The sequence below is a fragment of the Typopeltis vanoorti genome, chromosome 1 (genome assembly GCF_054136105.1).
Source record: "Typopeltis vanoorti isolate ZY-2024b chromosome 1, IOZ_Tvanoo_1.0, whole genome shotgun sequence".
In the NCBI taxonomy this organism is placed as follows: Eukaryota; Metazoa; Arthropoda; class Arachnida; order Uropygi; family Thelyphonidae; genus Typopeltis; species Typopeltis vanoorti.
Window position 1 is genome coordinate 42060001 of NC_143549.1, and position 22978 is coordinate 42082978.

The window sequence follows — 22978 nt, forward strand, 5'->3', positions numbered from 1 at the left end:
TACATTAATTTTAATATTTTTTATTATTTAAGTATGAGTGAAAAGAGACAAAACAAAGAAGACGCTGTTGGAGTAACAAAAAAATGCAAGTGGTTGACATTAGAGAAGAAACTTGAAATTATAAAAATGGCAGTTCGTTTGCTAAAATAACACGTGAGAATTCATTGAATGTGAGTCATCTGTACGAACAATTATTCAGAGCAAAGAAAAGATTAAACAACATGGAATGAGCACCGCTTCTTATATGTCAAAAGTGATCACAAGAAATCGATCTTCTACAATGAAAAAATATGGAAAGCCTTCTAATGATCTGGATTTTGTAATCAGAAAAATATTCCTTTGAGTCAAATGATAATCAGGCAAAAGCAACAAGTCTATATGACAAAATAAAAGAAAATGAAGGAGTGAAACAGTGAACCAGTGAAACTTTTATAGCAAGTCGCGGGTGGTTCTACAATTTCAAAAAGCGTATGGGACTCCATAACGTAAGAATCCAAGGTGAAAGCGAAAGTGCTGACACTAAAACTGCAGAATTATTTCCCAATGAATTGAAGGAGCCTATTGAGAAGGAAGGCTACACAGATGATCAAATTTTTAACGCTGACGAGACTTGTTTGTTCTGGAAAAGAATGCCATCGCGCACATTTCTAGCAGAGAAGGAAAAAACACAAGCTGGGTATAAAGTGTCAAAAGACTGATTGACGCTTTTATTAGGAAGTAATGCATCAGGTGATTTAAAATTGACGCCACTGTTAGTGTACAGAGCGGAAAACCCAAGAGCTCTTAAGGGCTTTACAAAGAACAATTTACCTGTTCATTGGCGTTCAAATAAAAAAGCGTGGGTGACTCGTTAAATTTTCGAAGACTGGTTTAAAACTTATTTTTGCCTTGAAGTTAAAAGCTATTGTAAAAAGAATTTAAAATGATATTCCTTTCAAAATTTTGCTTTTATTAGGCAATGCACCAGGCCATCCCACTCTATTGACTGACTTAGATGAAAATGTCAAGATTCATTTTTTTCCCTCCAAGCACATCAATTCTGCAGCCGATGGATCAAAGCGTTATCTCCACTTTCAAGGCTTCCTATTTAAGATGAACTTTTCCTCAAGATATTAAAGCTGCAGCAGCAGAAGAAGATTCTTGGACTTTCAGTGAATTTTGGAAGAAATTTAACCAAAATATTTATGAATCTTGGCAAGAGGTGACTCAAAGCAACATGAGAGCCGTATGGCATAATATCTTGCCGCATTGTTCAAAGGACTTTGTTGCCTTTGCAACACAGAAAGAGGAAATCTCAACAGAAATTGTGCAGATGGGCAAAGATCTTGGTTTTACAAGTTTAGATTGTAACAATGTGAATGAATGTATTGATTCTCATTCAAATTATCTGGATGATGAAACTCCTTTTGGAGTTGGAACAACAACGAGCCTATGAAGCAGAAGATGACCCCCACTGATGTCATGGGTGAAGAATTTTCTTTTTCCAACCTTTCAACTTTTGTGAGAAAAATTGATGAAGCTTTCAACTTTCTTATAAATGTCGACCTGAATTTGGAAAGAAGCATCAAAGTGAGACAAAGTCTCAATAATGCCATCAAATGCTACAGAGATCTAGTACTTGAAGAGACAAAGAAGACAAGGATGGTTCAACGAACACTAAAGACTACTTTAGTAAAAAGTAAATTACTGTATGCTAAAATTGAAGCAATATTTTTGTTTTCTACAACTTTTATATCAGTTTAAAAGGATTTTATTTATTATTTAGTTATTAGTTATTTTATTGGTTAATAAAAATAACAATTTTTTTTTTTCATTTTTAAACATTTTTATTATCCTAAATTTTTGTAATAAACAATTCAAATTGAAAACCTTTATAAATAGACCTCGAACAATGCGGTTTTGCATAGCACGGACGCTTCTTGGAAGCAATTAACCGCGCTATACAAGGTATTCCTGTATATCCTGATGATGCAAAGGATAGAGTAATAATTAATCAGAGTGATGTAGAAGTTTGGAGAGTAATTTAAATAGACTGATAATATGGACAAAGGATGCCATTTTAATTTGGAGAAGTGTAAGATTACAAACTGTACTGGACTCCAGGAAATTAATGAAGCTGGAGAGAATTAGGGATGATGTTGGTTAGGAAGTTGTAGTTGTGTGGGGATATTACAAAAATGACCAGAGTAGCTCACAGGATTACTTAGTTATTGAAGAATTTGCTGACAAGTAGAGATATGGAAATTATCATTTCTCTTTTAGTTGCTTTGATACAGCCACACTGGCTACATTACTGTGGACAGATTTGATCACTGGGATGAGAGAGGTAGTGGAGAGCTTGAATAACAAAATATGGGTAAATTAAAGATGTAAGGAAATTATATTTGGTTTAACCTTTATCTACATGTAAGTAAATAAAGTTTACCTGTGAAGTATCTTCATGACTAAGCTACTTTTATATAGAGGCTGACTTCACATTAATTGCTTTAGTATCCCATAATGCAAAGTACACATCCTTATGGGTATGTATAATGCTAAGCATTATGGGAAGGGCCACTACCCAGACTGGTTTTGACTTTTAATTGGGTCTCATAAGTTGAAGCCAGATCCAGAAATAATACCTTATAGTCCTTATAAGGACTGGCTCAAAGGGGCAAAGCAAGAATGCTTTTCATCTTCCTCGTTATCTGTAGAGGACAGTGTAGGGATAAGGTGTTATTGAGCTATTGAAGCTCTGATCGTGGCAGGAGGGTAACAGCAATAGCCAAGCCTCAGTTAGGACTATTGGCTACAGCATTGCCATCCATTACCCTCCAAGGGTATTGGATGGATATAATCACCGCATCTCACGGTCGATTCACTCAGATCTGAAATAATACCAAGGTTGAATGCAGAAATCATATTTCCTATATACAAGTAGTGAAAAGATGTCACGCCTTATTATTAAAATACTCAGGACTAAAGCTAGTTGTTTAAAGTTTTTCACTTGTTTATAAATTAAATTAAAGAAATTATTTTCTGGATGTTCTCATTCTGTGTCAACCAAATGGCAGTTTATAGTTCTCAATATATACTCATACTGGGTAAAAACATTGATTCTAACTATCATCATCACCTTTGTCAGAAATATGGTGTAATCAACTCCTTGGTTCACAGAGTTCATACAATTTGTTCTACAAATTCTCTTTTTTTAAAAAAAAGACCTGTTTATTATCAGAACTACGTTTAGTGCAAATGGTTATAATGCAAAAACTATTGAAAATATAGTCAATAGTTATGGCCATTGTCCTAACCCTCCTCAAGAAGAAATTACCAGAATTTGTATTCCATATGTTAAGGGACTTATTGATAATTAGCAAATTACTTTGTCAGGTTAATGTTCAAGTTGCTTTCCGTCCTGTTCGCAAACTTAATATATTCCTTTTCTTACCAAAAGACAAATATCTTCCTCTAGCTTATCCTAGAGTTTATAGAATCCCCTGCTCTTGTGACTTATGTTATTATGGACAAACTGTTCGATCTTCACAAATTCATCTGGAAGAACATTAGGAATACATTTCTCTTAAAAAACCTAATAAAGCCACGTTAGCCAACGACACATCTACAAAACACAGAATTCAGTGGAACAAAACCAAAGTGTTACACAAAAGTTATTTTCTTCTAGAAAGACTATAAAGAAAGCTGTGAAACCACACATTCACAACCTGAATCTGAACAAAAATGATTAAAACTCTTGCAATTTTGGGAAGTTATATTAACATACCATTCATGTGTTCCATAATTGTAATTAAATGTTGTTTATAATTTAAAAATAATTAACTAAATCAATTTATTCTAATTTATTTTGAATATCTATTAATGCAGATTGAGCTGTTCTCCTGCAGCCAATACTGCACATAATATCATGTGCTTTCAAATAAATTGTTCTTTTTTGAGTTTTCCTATAACTGTATTGACATGGCTATGAAACTCAGCTGAAAATTTTACAATAAAAATATAATAAACATAAGAATTTCTGATGTTAACCATTATGGATCCTCATATGCTTTGTATCCATCATATATTTCAATTTAATTTCAATGGTATTACAAATTTAATATGCACTTCACATCCATGATAACCTTGATGTCTATAGACATCTTGACTGGTAGCGTGGTTAATATTTTATAATGAAATTATATTCTTAGTCAATCCTTTATCGAAGTGTATGAAAACAAAGTTTGTGTGTGAAGTATCTTCACATGCAAAATATGGTTGGTGGTCTATGTAATGCATCCTTTGAGAATTTGTTGGTTGATAGACAGTAAAGAGGAGAAATAATGGAAAATTTAAGTTATTATAAAGATATTATAGAATTAATGCAGAGGAAATTTTTCAATGCCTGGCTGGGGATGGAGAGTGGACAAGGGGGTCAACCATGGAATTGAAGAAAGGTTAACAGGACATGAAGACTAGTTTTTTGCTTGGAAAGTGGTGAATGAGTGGAATTGGTTGCCAGTCTGTGAAGAGCTCTTTCTTAGTGAATGAATTCAAGAAATGCTATGATATGATAGGTATTGTGTGAATAGAAATATTTCTCTTGTGATGAGTCTGGTAGGTAGTCTGGAGCTATCCGTGAATCTCCATGGAAAACGCCATAGAGATGTTCACAATAATGATTTTTTTTTCCTTCAGAAAAATGGCACTATGTGACTCAATAAAATTGAGTCGCATATTTTATTCAATATTTAAGCATCGAATAAAACTTTACTGACTTACTGCATCATATTTGTCTTGTGTGTTTGAGGAAATATATAGTCTCATTATTTAGGAATCCTTCAGCTGCTTTTTATTTATTTATTTTTTCATATCAGCCCACACATGAGTGGTCCCTAGCTTTGACATGACATTGCTCTGTGTGTGTGTGTGTGTGTGTGTGTGTGTGTGTGTGTGTGTGTGTGTGTGTGTGTGTGTGTGTGTGTGTGTAAAAACTTAATTTGTAGCTTAAGTTTATATGAAAGATTATATAGCTTTCAAATGTTTTTTTAATATTAATTTTTATGCCTGCATACCTTCTTTGTTCTAATTCCTTTAACCTACGTGAAATTATGTAGGTTATCGATATTCCTGCAGGAGGTGCATTAATGGATTCTGCAAAACCAATTGCATTTCTTCCAGGATTTAACTTAGAAGGATTTCCTAATAGAGATTCTACTGTATATAAAGATATTTATGGCATATCTAATGCTCATACCATTGTGAGAGGCACACTCAGGTATAAGGTAAGTTATGACAACTTTCCTTGGAGTGTCATTAACCTTTGTCTTCAATACAAATCTTTACTGATTAGTTTATATTATTATTATTATTATAATTATTATTATTATAAAAGAGACCACCACCAATCATCACACATACCAGCAAAAGTCTGAGAGACCGTATTCTAGGCAAGCAAGAAAACAAGGCCATCAGCATCGATCCTAACTGACCAGCAACTCCCATCCAATCTATACATCTGAACACTGGATCCCATACTTTAAACATTTACTATACCAGGCAAGGAAAACAAAAACAGAAAAAAGCTACAAGTTTCTGTGGACTAAGGATTAAAAGATATTTGTGAGATAGAATGAAAACACTCAAGTTTATATAATTGCAATAAGAAGTCTACCAATATAGTACATTAACTCCCTTCATCCTTAAGAGCAATATTTAAAATTATCTCTGAAAAAACCAGATCCTAAATCTGGGCAAACTCATCCAGTCAGAAAATATAAATTTCAGTCTTTAAATCTTTGAAGAAATGGATAGACAACATTTCCACAAATACCGACTTCGCCTTCATACACACAAACATAAGAAGTGTCAAGAAACACTGCCTTAAATTGATAACATTGCTCAACTACACCTTAACAAACATGGACCTATTAATCCTAACTGAAGTTGCAATAAATGACACAGAAGCTTATGCATACAACATCAATACACCAATACAACTACTAGTTCTACACCTTATGTAGACCAAACAAAAGAACATGCAGAAACGTTAATATTAGAAATCACAAATAACGACAAACATAGTGCAGATACATGATAAACATAATATACAGACACCCAGATAATAATCCACTCAACTTTCTGCATGAATTAGAATCATAGCTAAGTGGCATTGAACTCCATACAACACATAGGCTCATCTTAATAGAAAACATTAACATAAATAATCTTAACCATCAAATTCCTGACATGTACCCTCAAGGGGTGTACAGGATATGATAGTACTACATGAAAAGTTTACATCATTACTAACTTCCTATCTACAATTTTCCTCCAAATCAGTCTATTACTTGTCAAGACTCCAACATTATCAGATCTTATGTTTCTATCGTCTAAGGCACTTTGTACCGTATCAATCCACCCATATCTTGGTCCTCCTCTGAGTCGTTTTCCTGCCAACCTGGCAGAGAACAATTGTTTGGCTAATCTCTCCTCTCCCATTCTGTTTAAGTGACCATACCACCTGAGATTAGCTCTGCTAACACATTCCTTGATGCTGACAATGTCAAGTTCTTTCCTAATATCCTCTTTATTAATATGATATTGCCATTGATGCCATCTGTTCACAACCCTAATATTTCTCAGGACTCTCATATCTGCAGTCTCTAGTCTTTGGTCAAGTGTTTTACTTCTGACCCAGCTCTCAGATCCATAAGTTAAAATTGGTTTGAACTTTGTCATGTATACAGCTAATTTAGTGTTCCGACTAATTTCTTTGTTATTCCATATGAATTTATTCAGTTGACTTCTCACCATACGCTTTGCTGATTCTGTTTTCTATTTCTCTATTTAATTTACCATCTTCACTAAAAATCGTGCCTAAGTAGCTGAAATGTTTTACTTGTTCCACAGGTCCTCCTTTCACAACACAGTTGACATTTTCAATGATTCTGCCTATTTTCATTGTCTTTGCCTTTTTAATGCTGACCTTCATACCATATCTATTACAAGAGTTATTCAATTTAGTCAGGGAATCTTGCAAACTTGTAGCGAATTTATTTAGAAGTATAACATCGTCTGCATAAAGCAAAGAGCTGACATTAACATCTCCAATTCTAATATCATGTTTAATACCACTTACCTTCATAATGTGATCCATATAGATAATGAATAACAGAGGGGATAATGTACATCCTTGTCTCACACCAGATTTAACATTAAACCATCTTCCTGTACTACCTTCAATTCTAACTGCTGACTTACAACTCAAATAAAAACTAAGTATTGCCTGATATAATGCCCCATTGACACCATATAATGTAGTGTATTGAATAGTTTCTTTCTTGGCACCTTGTCATATGCCTTTTCCAGATCAACAAAACTTAAATACAGATCTTTGTTATATTCCTATGTTTTCTCAGCTATTTGTCGTAAAGTGAAGATCTGATCCAGACAGCCTCTATTTGGTATGAATCCAGCTTGTTTTCACCAAGCTTTTGGTGAAGAACAAGCGTTCTTCTCAACCGTTTCTTAATTATACTTGCATAGATCTTGCCAGGAACACTCAGTATGGAAATACCTCTGTAATTCTCGCATTCAGTTTTATTTCCCTTTTTGTATATGGGTACTATTAGAGCACTACTCCAATCATCGGAAATTCGTCCCTCTGTCCAGGCTTTTTCTGAACTATGCAGTGCAGCCACTGTAAGACTTTTATACCACCATACTTCAGCATTTCTGGTCGAATATCATCTACTCCTGCTGCCTTTCCACATTTCAAGCCTTTGATGGCTTTTTCTACTTCAAGTATGGATATGTATTCCTGACTTTATGCCTGTTGAGTGTTTTTTACCACTGTGCTATCACTGCTTATTTCATTTAGTAATTTTTCAAAGTAATTACTCCATACTTCAAGGATATTTTTCTCCTGATTTCATGTCACCTTTATCATCTCTAACTCCTTTAACAGCACTCTTTCCTCCATTTCTAAGCTTCTTCAACAATCTCTAGAATATCTTACCACCTTCTTAATATTTATTTTTTATGTTCCCAAAGTCCTCCCATGACTTTTGTTTAGCTAGTTTTACAGTGTTTTGCTTTCTTACATTTGTCTCTGTATTCACTAACAGCAAAAGCTGACTTATTTGTCAGGAACTTTTGATATGCTTTCTTCTTTTCTTTCACTGCCTCTTTAACTTCCTGTGTCCACCATGGAGTTCTAATTCTTCTATCCTTGCAGACATCCTCACCACATGCCTCTCTCGCTGAATCAATCACTGTTTTCTTCAAGGCTTGTCACTGAATCTCCAAGGTTTGGTTCCTGTTCTCAAACTCTTTCATTTTTTCTTCAATAATCTTTGTGTATTTTAGTCTGCAGTTCGCATCTGAGAGCTGCTCAACTTTTATTCACTTTAAAACTTTCTTACATGTTATTCTTTTCAATATGAAATTCAGTTTTAACCTGCTCAAGACTAAATGGTGATCACCTCCAATTTCAAATCCTCTGTACACTCTGGTGTCCTGCACCAGAGAGAAAACATCATCAGCAATAACATATTCAATGAGACTTTTCTTATTCCTTGCCTCTTCTCTCCATGTGAATTTATGCACATTTTTATGTTGGAACATGGTGTTAGTAATAACCAGTCCATGTCCTGAGCAAAAATCCAACAGGTATTTGCCATTATTATTAGCTTTGCTCTTTTCTCCAAATTTTTCCAAAATATTTTTGTATGTCTGACAATCATTTCCTACTCTGCTATTTAGATCCCCAACAAGGACAAACTTTTCCTTTTTCATTTGCTTTTTCTAAAGCATCAAACAATTCCTCCACTTCTACCTTAGTAGAATCTTCTGTGGGACCATAGGCACAAATAAATCTCATTGTCGAGTTCCCCCCATTTCTGATATTTGCCCACATCACTCTTGAGACTGCCTGCCATTCAAGAAGATTAGCCTCTTACTAAAAACAACACGTAAGTCCACAGTAATAACTTTAATTAATAAATAAGATAGATGTTTCGTACTAAAAATAATAGTACATCTTCAGTGTTACAAACAGATAGGAATAGAATACAAGTAACGAATATTCGGTGGATCACCTATTAAAATACAATGTTGTCGGGAGCTAGGAAATGAAAGAAATGAATAAATAATTAATATTTAAGATAATTAGTTTTTTAATGATTACATAAAATAAGTCTCCCAGATCTTCGAGAGAGAGAGGCAATCATTTCGATTTAAATTCGGTCGGTGTAAAAAATCTTCACAACTTTCTTTAAAGAGGCGTTCATGTTTGAACCTGCATCTATGAAGTAGAATAGCTTTATCCCACTGGATATTATGGGTAGTAGTAATACTGTGTTGTGCTAGACCAGACTTCTGAGGTTTGTTGTAATCAATATAATATTGATGTTCTTTAATTCTTTTTTCCACAGAATGGCCAGTTTGTCCAAAATAAGAAACATCATATTCACAAGGAATTTTGTAAACGCCAGCCAAAGACAGAGATGATAGTTTATCTTTTGTAGAAGGCAATAAGGAAGAAATTTTGTTGATAGGAATATAAGTGGGAATCAATTGGTACTTTTTTAAAAATTCTTCCTCTAGGTTCTGAGATTCCTGGAATGTAAGGGATTGGAACTCTGCAAACTGTTGAAGAAGCCTTAGTTATTTGCTAGGTTTAAAGAAACAATTCAGTCTCCTGGAGCCTACTCTATTTATATTCATGCAAGTTTCTCCTTAATTCGTAACCAATTTCGTACTGCCAAAAAAGAATTAGCTTCTAATATCAAGTCTATTTCGGATCTCGAAAAAGAAATTTCAACTGTTCTTGATGAATTACTAAATATTGTTCTTCGCTTATCAAAGCAATCTGTTACTCGTTCTTACGAAAGAAATTTTCACTGACTTATGCAAAAATATAATTCTTTATATACCAGATAAAAGAAAAACTTAACCTCTGACATCATTTCTAATAAAAAATGGATGATTAACATTTCCAATCGCTCTTTATCCGACGCTGAGTCCAGTGCTTTGGCAAAAGGCCTTGGTTTTGCAGTTATTCCTACACACATTCCGTATCTTGACTTTTTACATAATATAGAATGCAATCTGTCTGGACTTTCTAGCGACGATGCTAATAAACTTCATTTTGAAGTTGCGACTTCATTATTTAAAAGCAAATTACCTCCGCGCAATTTATCAAATGCTGAAAGCAAAGGTCTAACTTCTTTAAGAAGAGATAGAAATATATCTATTTCTAAGGCCGATAAAGGAAAAGCTATTGTAATCATGAATAAGACTGACTATGAGACCAAAGTATCCAGTCTTTTAGAAGACGCATCTACCTACAAAGAGATCACACATAATCCTACAGATTCACAGATTAAATAATTAAATAAATTACTTGATGAGGTCATCAGTTGGGACCCAAATTATGTGGATAAATTACGCACCTACTTTGGAAGATCTCCTCGTCTATATGGTCTCCCAAAAATCCATAAAGAAGGCTATCCAGTACGACCAATCGTGAATTGCATTGATTCTCCTACTTACTGAATTGCAAAAGTCTTGTCTCGTTCTTTAAGTGCTCTCACTGGACATTCAAGATCCTACATAAAAACATTCAACAGATTTCCTGGAAAAAATCAAGGATTTAAAAATCAAAGAGTCTGAGTTGTTAGTCAGTTTTGACATTGTATCTCTGTTTACCAATATCCCATTAGCCGACACAGTCAATTTATTATATGAAGATTATCCTCCAGATATAGCAAAAATTTTCGAATTTGTTATCCATTGAGGTTATTTTAGTTGGAAAAACAAGTTCTACAAACAAGTTAAAGGTACTGCCATGGGTAGTCCTTTGTCTCCACCTTTGGCTAACTATTTTTTGAAACAATTTGAAGAGACTATGTATTAATCCATTTACCCTCAACCATCTCTTTGGTATCGTTATGTCTGATGTTTTTGCCATTTGGTCACATACTGAAGATGAGCTTTCCACCTTTCTACAACAGATAAATAGCCTTCATCCTCGTATCCAATTCACCATGGAAAAGGAAAATTCTGGTACTTTATCATTTTTGGACAGCCTGCTTACTCGAACTTCTTCTGGTAACTTATCTACAAGCGTCTTTCGAAAGCCCACATTTACTGACAGATACATTCATAAAATGGCTGCTCACCATCCATCTCAAAAATTTGGCATTCTTAAATCTCTGATTAATAGGGCACATAAAGTTTGCTCTTCTCCAGGAATCTTAAAGAACTTTTCATCATTAAAAAGTTAATGGTATCTAATAATTACCACCCTAATTGAATCTTATGTTCCAATAACTAAGGCTTCTTTAACAGTTTGCAGAGTTCCAATCCCTTACATTCCAGGAATCTCAGAACCTATAGGTAGAATTTAAAAAAAGTACCAATTGATTCCCATTTATATTCCAATCAACAAAATTTCTTCCTTATTGCCTTCTACAAAAGATAAACTGTCATCTCTGTCTTTGGCTGGCATTTACAAAATTCCTTGTGAATGCGATGTTTCTTATTTTGGACAAACTGGCTGTTCTGTGGAAAAAAGAATTAAAGAACATCAATATTATAGTGATTACAACAAACCTCAGAAGTCGGTATAGCACAACACAGTATTACCACTCCCCATAATATCCAGAGGGATAAAGCTATTCTACTTCATAGATGCAGGTTCAAATATGAACGCCTCTTTAAAGAAAATTGTGAAGATTTTTTACACCGACCGAATTTAAATCGAAATGGTTGCCTCTCTCTCTCGAAGATCTGGGAGACTTTTATTTTATGTAATCATTAAAAAACTAATCTTAAATATTAATTATTTATTAATTTCTTTCATTTCCTAGCTTGCAACAACATTGTATTTTAATAGGTGATCCACCGAATATTCATTACTTGTATTCTATTCCTGTCTGTTTGTAACACTGAAGATGTACTATTATTTTTACGAAATATCTACCTTATTAATTTATTAAAGTTATTACTGTGGACTTACATGTTGTTTTTATTAATTATACTGTTCCACAGGTCCCTCTAAAAATAAGATTAGCCTCGTATTTTGTGTTGAATACTATGGCTACTCCTTCTTTTCCTTGATTGTCATTTCCTGAATATAACATTTTGTATTTATTACTCAGTAAGATCTCACCAGTTTTTGTTTCAGTCACCCCTATTATGTCGATCTGGTACTTATCTAATTCTTAAGCTAGCTCCATTTCTTTGCCATTCAGGCTTCTTATGTTGATAGTACCGATCTTTAACTCTGGTGGTGTTGAGGTGGGGTATGCTTTCAGATTTGTTACAGTAGCTGACTTTTCGCTGCCGAAAACAACGGGGACCTTGTTTAACTGGGCGACGCCACAGTCGGCATGAAATTTTGTCGTGTGGTATCATTTTCTATATTGGTTTAAGCCAATAAGAATACAGTTTGGTCGGCTAAATCGCAAATTGCCAGCCCATCCTCGTTTGTTCAGTATCGAGATAGATTCCCAACAGGGTGCACCACACGAAGGTGAGAATTGAACATTAGGTCAGAAGCCCTGGTCGGTTCTCCGCATTCCTTTAAGGGCTATGTGGAGGTCTCCTCTCAGTTATACAACTTTGACCCTGAAGCACCCCACTGGCATTATTTCACAACTAAAAACTGTGATAATTATGTCAATTTACAGGCATGTTAAAAGTAATGATACACAGAATTGCAGACCAATAGCTAACCTACCAGTCATCTCAAAAATTCTTGAAAAAATAACACACACACCAGACTACAGAACTATTTGCAGAAGTACAACATTATCTCACGAAACCAATATGGCTTTTAGAAAACAAAAAAAGCACCATCACTTTATTAGAAGACATTGCCATAAACAAAGCCCTCAATAAAAACAAGTATGCTGTCCTTATTCTTCTTGACTTAACTAAAGCTTCCGATACACTTGAAACATGACATACTATTGACCAAACTATTCTCAATCAGAATAAGAGGAACACTGCATACCTGGTTCAGGAATTCTCTCTCAAACAGAACACAAGTATCAAAAATAGGCACATATTACAGCCAGGGTATACAAATAAAACATGGTGTCCCACAAGGCTCCATATTGTCATCCTATTCTATTCAACATGTACATTAACGATGTTCATCTGGCCACATGAAGTCAAATATATCGGTATGCATGCTACTAGCAACCCACACAGACATCAACATAGCTCTCTCCAAAGCACAACAAAACCTAAATGAAATCACAACATGCTTCTAAGAAAACTCAATTGTGATCAACTGCACCAAGACACAAATGTTATAATACATAATCTGAGAATCAAGTGCTTTGCACCACTATCACTATGCTGTCACATACCACTGCATTAACAACAAAATACTTGTCAATATCCTGAAATCAAACTCGTAACACATGCGGAATATCTTTAACATAGATTGCCACCTTAAATGGACAAAACATATAGTATACCTGCATACTAAACTCCACATCATCATCACAACAAAACTCTTCCAAGTAAAAGACATAATTCCATCTAACATAAAAAAAACTCCTATAGCACGGTATTTGTGAATCTCTACCATATTCAGGTTCTGTATAATGGTCTATGCAAAAACATCAAACAGCCACCTGACAGAATTAGAAATATTACATCGGAAAATTGTGTCAACAGTGATTTGGAGGCCTTATATACAACAGTCAATATCCGAACTGCTTATGGCGATACACAGTATCCTGAGCATTAAAAATCTGAAACACTACATAATATTACTAAGGAATTACTTCAACATTACCTATTGTAACAACAGACATATATCACATAACATGTCCCACAACAACTCTTTATATCCCCAGATTCTTCAACGAATCATATGGTTCTTTTGTGAGATTACATCTGATATCCACACTACTCAACAACTTACCAAGAAATTTTTAAAACACATTGACAACTACAAAACATTAAAACATGAACTCTGAAGTCAATATAGCATTAACAATTAAATACGCATCACAAATCACCAGCATCCAATGTCTACATTCCATCCATAAACAACACCAAACACTCTCTTCATAAAAGCTAACTCTAGCTTCAAAGCAGGTGGGATTAGCCCACCTCATTCAACTAATCCTCATAATCATAGACTGCAAATTATTTTAATGTATATGTCAATATGATGTTAATAAACGATGATACTAATATGAAAAAAGAATTGTGCATTTATATTCAAAGAAAAAATATTAAAACGAAATAAGGTACTCTGAACTGTGTACAAAATTTTGTACAGGGCAGAAAATGTAATGTGTCTTAATTTTACATATGTAAATACTCTGTATGATGATAATAGAAAAAAAATTATCATATAGAGAAATTATGTCTATTGTTATTGTGTGTGTGTGTGTGTGTGTGTGTGTGTGTGTGTATAGTGTAAAAATGCAAAAAAATCTCTAATAATCATAATTGTTAATATTATAATAACTGCTGCGAACAGTTATTATTATTTAAAAATTGAACACATGCAAGGATCTGTTATGCACAATTGTGTTCATGTAATGTATTACAAATATAAATAAGTAAATAAAATTATTATTATTATTTCTGTATTCATTTAATAGAATATACTGTCAAAGAGCAACACGAAACAACATATCTTGGACTTGCAAATGAATCTAATTTGGACCTTATCCAAAGACCTAGGAATCAACTAGATATTGTCATAAAATGATGTTCCTAAAAGTACCAATTCTGGAGTTGAGGTGGTATTTTATCTGGAAGACTTGGCTTTTTCATATGATAATTGGAATTGTTCTTGCCCTTTTGCTCCAAAGTTCTTTATTTCCAATCTCCAGATTTTTCTAGTTGATTAGTTTTTCATGCCTTTTTTTCTCTTATACTTTACTTTCTCCTAGTATTGCCACATCAATAAACAGCATGTGTTGGTGTTCAACTACAGTGATGTCTGTCTGGCTGGCTGCGATTTGTTTTTCCCCTTTTGCTCCAGAGTTGTTTAATTTCAATCTCCAGATCTTTCAAGTTGATTTGTTTTTCATTCCCTTTTTTTCCTTATAATTTACTTTCTTCTGGCATTGCCACATCAATAAACTGCACATGTTGGTGTTCAATTACAGTGATGTCCGTCTGTTTGTCTATGAATTTTAAAGTTCCGTAATATTCTTGCATTTTCATTTTTAATAACTTTTTCAACATCTGTTTCTCTCAAGAGTAAAAATTATGTAGATGATTTTACACAGCTAAAAATTGGAAAGCTTGAAGAAGGCTGCTGAATTACTGATGTTGCGGGAGTTTGGAATCTCATATAATGTTGTATCCAGGCTCAGGGCACAAAATGTAATTAATGTAGCATAGCAGGTTATCTCAACAAACTGTAGCAAAATGTCTGCAACAATTAGGTCTGTAAGCCTGAAGGCCTGTAATCTGCATCCCTTTATCCACAGCTCATAGTAGAGCACATTTTCAGTGTTATTGTATCCATAAAAATTGGACAAGACACGAATGAGTTAATTTACATTTTACAAATGAGTCATTTTAGTTTTTCCTCCGATTCTAGATGGCACTTGATCTGGCATGAAAATGGTACCTTACCACCATGAGAATATTCTTGAAAAGGATAGATACAGCAATGTTGGGGTCATGGTGAGGAGAGGCATGATACTTAATGGACATACCAGGCATTTGTTTATAGGCTTGTTCTTGAGCAACAAGTATCAGACCTTTTCTCTCTCTTTCTTCATGTCCTGCTGAGACCATTGTCAAGTTAAGCAGCTGCCAATTTTCCTTTTAGTATCCTTCATTTACCGACCTTGAAGTGCTGTATTTTTCCTAGAACTGTTAGTTGAGGTTTCCATGTGGTCATGATAGCGGCTAGTAACTTTCTGATGTTTTTACTGGCTTCAAAAATTTCAAGACATTTTCTAATCCAATTATAATAATTATAATTATTATTATTATTATTATTATTAGATCTCAAGGGAGGCCATACACCACATGACCACATCAGCTGTCATAATTTCTTTTTAAACTCATTCCCACTAGATGCACTCTCCACTTCAGGTCAAACTGTTCCACTCACTCACAGTTCTGTGAGAGAAAAATCTAGCTCCCACCCCTTTGTTAATTGTACACAAACTTAACTTCCATGAATGCTCTCATCTTCTCTTCACATTTCATATAATGAAAAATTTTATCACCCAATATTCTGTGTCCTCTGTCATATTAACACTCTTTCTCCTGTTTACCAGTGTCTGCAATCCACATACTCTCAGTCTCTCTCTTCATAATCTGCATTCCATAAGCCTGTTATCATCTTTGTAACTCTGCTTTTCAGACCTTCCACAGCTTCTTTTTCACTTGGAAACCCATGCACACAGTAGTACAGATACAGTCGTTTTCAAAACTCATAAAGACTCGCAAAATGATTTCAATATCCATACATGTTAGTGTTTGTTTCGACGCTGCAATTATCCTCTGAACTTTAGTTACACTCTTTGCTTTGTAAAGATTGTAACTAAGTCTAGCCTTGTCAGTTACTCAAGAATAATCTCATCAGTATAATAATATGCTATTGGATATCTCATCACAAGAAAGTTTATTAAGTTTACATTTACTAATTCATTTTAAAAATTTTATGGAATTTACAAGAGTGTTTAAAAAAAAAAAAAAAAAACTTTTTTTATTATCCCGACGTTTCGATCTTCACATCAAGATCATCTGGAGTGTACATAAATATACAGGACAAGCTGAGTTACATCATTAACTGTAAGCTAGAGAAACAATGATTTGATCACATGTTATTCTACTGGCATGACCTCTGGTGGAAAAATAAAAATAAAATAAAAAATAAATTTTTACCTCAAGCTAAATTCTATTTTTACAATGACAGGAATAAACATTCTTTTAGATGGTTTTCTTTCAGAAACAATTGGTGTCCTATTTTTAGTATTACAATTCTTATTTTTTGATTTACAATACTGGATTTTTTACGGTCCTGTTTATAGTTGTTCTTGGTGAGGAAGGTCGAATATATACCTTCCATATGTTTGGGATTTTTAAACTATCATTGTTGTTCAGATTGGGGTGGTTGCTGATAATCTCACAGGCTTCCTTGAATTTCCATTCATACCATGTTCTAGTGTGATGTAGACAGCTGGCGGTTTTCCAGTTAATTCTGTGTAAGGTATTCAGGGCATGATCAGAAAGGCCAGCTTCATCATAATTATTATATTTAATTGTTGTTTATGTTCTTTTTGTCTAATAGGAATAGTGCGTCCTGTTTCTCCTATATATGGTATGTTGCAATACAATAAATCCGGTATACTCCAGGGTGAGCTAGTGGAGGGAGTGGGTCTTTGGATGAGTTGAGTAAGCTTTTTAATTTTGCAGGAGGTTTTAAGGTGGCTTTGAGGTTGTACTTTTGTAGTACTCTGTTTATTTTGTCTGATATTCCTTTAATTTGTTTTTTATTGTGGTTTTGTAGAGAATTTTGTTTATAGTGTTTTGGCTTTATCCATTTTTTTGTAAGTTATTACTGATAATTTTAAATTCGTCTTTCAGTGTCTGTTCACTGGAACAAATCGTCTGAGCTCTGTTTTTTAGCGTGTTGATTACACCTAGTTTTTGTGTTGGGTGGTGGTAGGAGTTTATGTGTATATTGTCCCGTATGTGTCGGTTTTCGGTAAACAGTGAAGGTAAGATTGCCTGAGGGAAGATGTGTGACAAGTGTATCTAGAAACGGAAGCGTGTTTTGTTTTTCAATTTCAGTTGTGAACTGTATGCATTTGTGTTGTTTGTTTAGGTGGCCAAGGAATGTGTCTAATGTCGGGCGACCATGGGACCAGATCGCGAAAACATCGTCAACGTATCTAAGCCAGACTGGGTTTTAGAGGGGAGGAATCTAGGGCAAGTTGCTCGAAATGTTCCATGTAAAAGTTAGCAATAGGGAGGGGGGATAATGGCGAGCCCATGGCTGTGCCTTCTTTTTATAAGTAGAAGGCGTTTTGCCATACAAAATAACCCGACCGTAATACATGCGCAAAAAGCGCCGTGATATCTGGAGGGAATTTGTTCTGTAGGAGAAGGATTGTGTCATTGATTGGGACATTCGTAAAGAGACGTCAAAACTGACTAATAAATCATCTTTTTCTAATGTAATGTCTTTGATGTTTATGAAGTGTTGTGTGTTTTTTTTTTTTTTTTTTGAAGATAAAAAGAAAGGATTACATTTACTAACATTGAATTGATAGCCATTATCATTTGCCCACACTACCAGCCTGTTCAAATCACCCTGTAAATGCTGAATGTCAGTAGTATTTCTGATTGTCCTATCCACCTTTGCATCATCATTAGCAAAAAAAAAAAAAAAAAAATTGATTTCCTGACAGGCTCTTTCCAATATCATTAATATATAGATTAAGTTTCTCTGTGTATGGAAGTCATGTTCAAGAATATATCTTCTCTCAATGCACATTCCCACTATATCCTTCCATGTAAACTTATGGTCAAAGCTATACTCACAAACAATAACAGTGACACTGTGACAAAAGGGAATCTCTCTCATAAATTAATCCCATCAAAAAAGTCACATCACAACCAGCCACAACATACAAACCATACCAGAATCTCTTCATTAAAACCTCTCTTTCATGTCTGCTTTACTCACATCCATCATATTAACATAAATATAAATGATCTCCACCATCACTTGCAGTCTTCCAAACCAGGCATCTTATTTCTGACAAACTCAGATGGCATCTACATCTACTGCTGTCTGATTAGTGGAACTAATAAAAAGAAACGAAGAACTTTGATCCAAGTGACGTCACAGTGTAGGAGTAAACTACACATGGATTCTTTTCACCACAAGGGTGGTGGTGGTACCTGTGTCTTTGTGAAATCTGACATTTCCTGCAAGAGAATGTCTAATTTAGGATTCCTTCCTTTTAATGGCTTAAGGTTTCCTTCCCCATTTAGTAACTTTCATTTGTTGCATTTACTAGTTTCCAAACCTAATAACCACTCATATCTCTTCACATTCCTTTCCATGAAACTTGACCACTCCAGCTATCCAAATAGTGTGGTCATCTTCCTGGGCAAACTCATCACCCACAATTCCATATGGCACACATCAAGGACCACAAATTAATCAGTAACCACCAGTATGGAGATGCCATTCTAGATCCATGGATGACCATGTGTCTTATATCACCCACCATTGGACATGTATCATGGAAAGGTTTGGAGAAACCTTGTACTGTGCCCTTGATCCTTCCAAATCTTTTAACCAGGTCTGATATCAAGGCATGCTCAACAAATTACCATCCTCTGTATTTGGGTAGCTGGCTTTCTCTTTAGTTGTTCTCTGTGAGTCATGGTAGATGGCTCCCTCTTTTCAAGCTTCACTACCAATGCTGGAGCGCCTCAAGAGTACATCCCATCATATACTCTCTTTCTCTTGTACACAAATGGCCTACTCATAACTACTAACCCCCATCCACAGTTTTTGCAAAACTGTGGGCGGGGGTTAGTAGTTATTTTGTAGTTGTTTCCAAACAACTACAGCCTGCAATTAAAAAAAAAAAAAAAAAAACATCCCAGGCTACAAAATCTACAACTAGTGCCTTAAACATTGATCTACATACCATCCTCCAATTGGGCAAGGACAACTTTGCTATGTTCAATGCCACCAAAACACAGTCTTCTCTTTTCTTGCACAAAAGAGATCCCTGCTCACCTGCCCTTAACATCAGAAATGCACAAATTACCAGACAAAATCAGATCTCTTTGCTTGGACTAACGTTTACCTCCAGTCTTTCCTGGCATAAACACATCACATCAGTGGCCTCCTCAGCACCCAAGAAATTTTGCATTCTCTTTTGTTTAATAGTCTATTTTTAGACTCAACCAGCTCTTCACTATGTACAAAGACCAAATCCATCCATATTTAGAATACTGCTCACATGTTTAGGGTGGTGAGCCTGACTGCACCTAAGCATGCAGTTAGGCTCAATGATATCTCTCTCTTTTAAAGACTCATTTCAACCTCTACCTCACAGGTGCAGTGAGATAAAGGTCTATTCTACAGGTACTTCCATGGTCACTGCTTTAATGAATTGGCAACCATCATTCCTCAAAATTCTGTTGTACCTGTTAATACAAGGGCTTCAACTTCTTGCATCCCTTTACTGTGCAACTGCAAACACCAAACATGCTTCTATTCATCCTGTTTTATTCCATCCACCCTGTTCTCTGGAACAGTCTTCCTCAAGAAGTATTTCCAAACAGCCTGCAATTCAAAAAAAAAAAAATCATTGAACGTCTACCTCAGTGCTTATAACACTGATGTACCTATAGGTCTTGCAATCTCTTGTGTACAGGATGAATATATGTAAAAATGAAAAAAGAATAGTCCAAGGCCTGATTTCTGGTCATTAAACCTGTCAAATCCCCTCCCATATACCTCTTTCTGATATCACTGAAGTCATCAGCCACTCACTTATCAAATCCAATAGCTTATATTCCAATCTCATATTCTCTAGTTTATGCAACAACCTTTCATGTGGTAGTCTATCATATGTCTTAAGCAAAGATCAACAGTATATCTAGAAATTGATAGACTTCAATTGCCCAAAAATTGTTGGTATAAGTGAGATGGTTGAACAAGGATGAACATTCTGACAGGAATAGAGATGGAGGAGTAGTCCTATTGATGATGGCAGAGGAGTTTTGCCCATCTTTGGTGGAACTGCAAAGAGCAAACACTGATAGTGGTTTTGAAGCAGTATTCTGTGAAGTGGAGGTGGACAAGATTAAATATTTAGTAGGGCATTGCTATAGACCTGGTAATGTGGCAGCAGTGTTTTAGACAAATTGATCTGGCTAATAAGAAAAGGGTGATCATAATGAGAGATTTCAATTATAGTAATATAGACTAGAACGAAGAGGGAACCAAAAGGAATGAATTTCTTGATGAATGAATTTAGTATGTAACAAGGGTCACATGTGGATCGAGAGTCTTGGATTTGATTATCTCATCAGAAGATATTGTTGTAAATGAAGTGGCATATCTTCCTCCAGTTGGTGAAAGTGACCACCATGAAGTGATCATTTGTGTGGTGGTGGTCAGCCACATCAGGACTTTTCTGAAAAAGGGTTATATGTGGAACTATAAAGTAGATGATTATGGCAAACTTAGGAGGGCAACTTGCAGCAATATCATGGAATGAGGAATTGAATGGGAAGGAAATCAGTGTTGCTTGGTCTGTATGCAGGAAGCATCTAGCAGAGGCAATTTGTGATCATATTCCAAGGTCAGGAGATTAAATAAGGTAGGTGTAAAATGGATGACCAAGCAATAATGCTAAAAGAAATCCTTGGATGTTTTTTTCAATATGTGGCCAGTAGAAGGAAGAATGGTTATGGGAGGAGGATGTTGGTCAGCGATAATGGGAGAATGATAAACACCAAGGAGAATTTAGCAGAAGTGTTTAATGAACAGTTCATTAAAGTATTCACTTCTTTGTGTTTGTGACAAAATACAGAACTTGAGAGCAGTGGGAATGGAGAAGGAAACAATGATAGTGAGTGAGCAGAAGTTTTATGAGAAATTGAGTAAACTTGATGTCATCAAGGCCACGGAATTTGATGGTATATCACCATGTGTCTTGAGAGTGGTGAATGTGTGGAATGCATTTCCAGAGGTGGTTCTGATTGCTTCATCTGTGAATGAGTTTAAGAAGTATGATAGGTATTGTGTGAATAATGGTTGGAGTGTCATTGTAGGGTTTTCTTGCGATGAGTCTTCTGACTCCATGGAGACACCATTATAATGATAATGTTCCAGGAAGTTAACAACAGCTTTAACTTACATTTTTAACATGAGTAACATTTTAGATTATCTCAAGTCCCAAAGGAGTGAAAAGATGGCAAAATTGTTCTGCTTCATAAAAGGGGTGATAGGACTAAGGCTTCGAATTATAGGCCATTTACTGTGTGTGTGCGTGTATGTGGAGTTGTGGTCAAGGTGTTAGAGAAGCTAGTGTGAACAAAGATTCCGAACTGGGTTGACCAGCAGAATTCTCTTTAATGTACAGCATTGAAGAAGGAAGATTATGTTTTAGCAATATACTTGCTTATTATAACAAGGTAGTGAATGCATTGGACAAGGAGGATGCATATGCAGTAATATATTTAGATTTTGCAAAGGCTTTCAATAGATTGCCATGCGACAAACTAGTAGTTAAATTGGAACAGATGGAGTTGGATAGTAGATTAGTGTGTTGGATTGGAGATTGCCTGTCTGATAGGTATCAGCAGGTTGTGTATGGGAGAGTGATATTCCCAAAGGGGAAAGTCACTAGTTGTGTGCCCCAGGCATCTGTTCTAGGGCCATTATTTAATTTGTATGTAAATGACATTGGAAAGGGCTTAAATGGTGATATACAGTTATATCACTTAAATGGTGTTATGCATACTTTTTTCTGTAACTGTATAGTCTTCATGTTGGAGGCTTAATGGATATTTTTACAACACTTAAAAAGAATTAAAATAGACTTTAATGCTTCCTATATTTCGTCCTAGTCACTAGGACATCTACGGGGATTACAAAAAAATTAATGTAACATATGCACAAATAACAAACAATACTAAGCCCAACCACGTGGGTGACACTAAAGTCCTATCTAGGTAGAGCGCCCTCTATGGGCGGTAGTAGGTGGCCTGGAATGTAAGGTGGGACCTCTGGTGATGAGTGTTTCCCAAATCTTCGGAAGCTTAATGCACCCATATTTATTGAGATTTGGTTGGTTTTTGAGAGCTGCTGCTGCTTCTAAGAAAAGTCTCTCTTTCTTGAATTTGCTGTGGTGGAGCATGGTGGTTTTCTTCCATGATACTCTGTGGGTGGTGTCCAAAACATGGTCAGCCAAGCCTGAATGGCCATAGTTGTGTTTGAAGATGTAAGACTTGT

At 35.1% G+C, this 22978-nt stretch overlaps 1 protein-coding gene across 1 annotated transcript in view; it reads left to right on the plus strand.

Moving 5' to 3' along the window:
* LKRSDH (lysine ketoglutarate reductase/saccharopine dehydrogenase) overlaps positions 1-22978 on the plus strand; it is a 363892-nt gene that overhangs the window by 256498 nt on the left and 84416 nt on the right. Inside the window, exon 19 of the mRNA XM_090398943.1 lies at positions 5094-5261. Coding sequence (XP_090255069.1) covers positions 5094-5261 — 168 coding nt within the window. The remainder of the gene's footprint in view (positions 1-5093; positions 5262-22978) is intronic.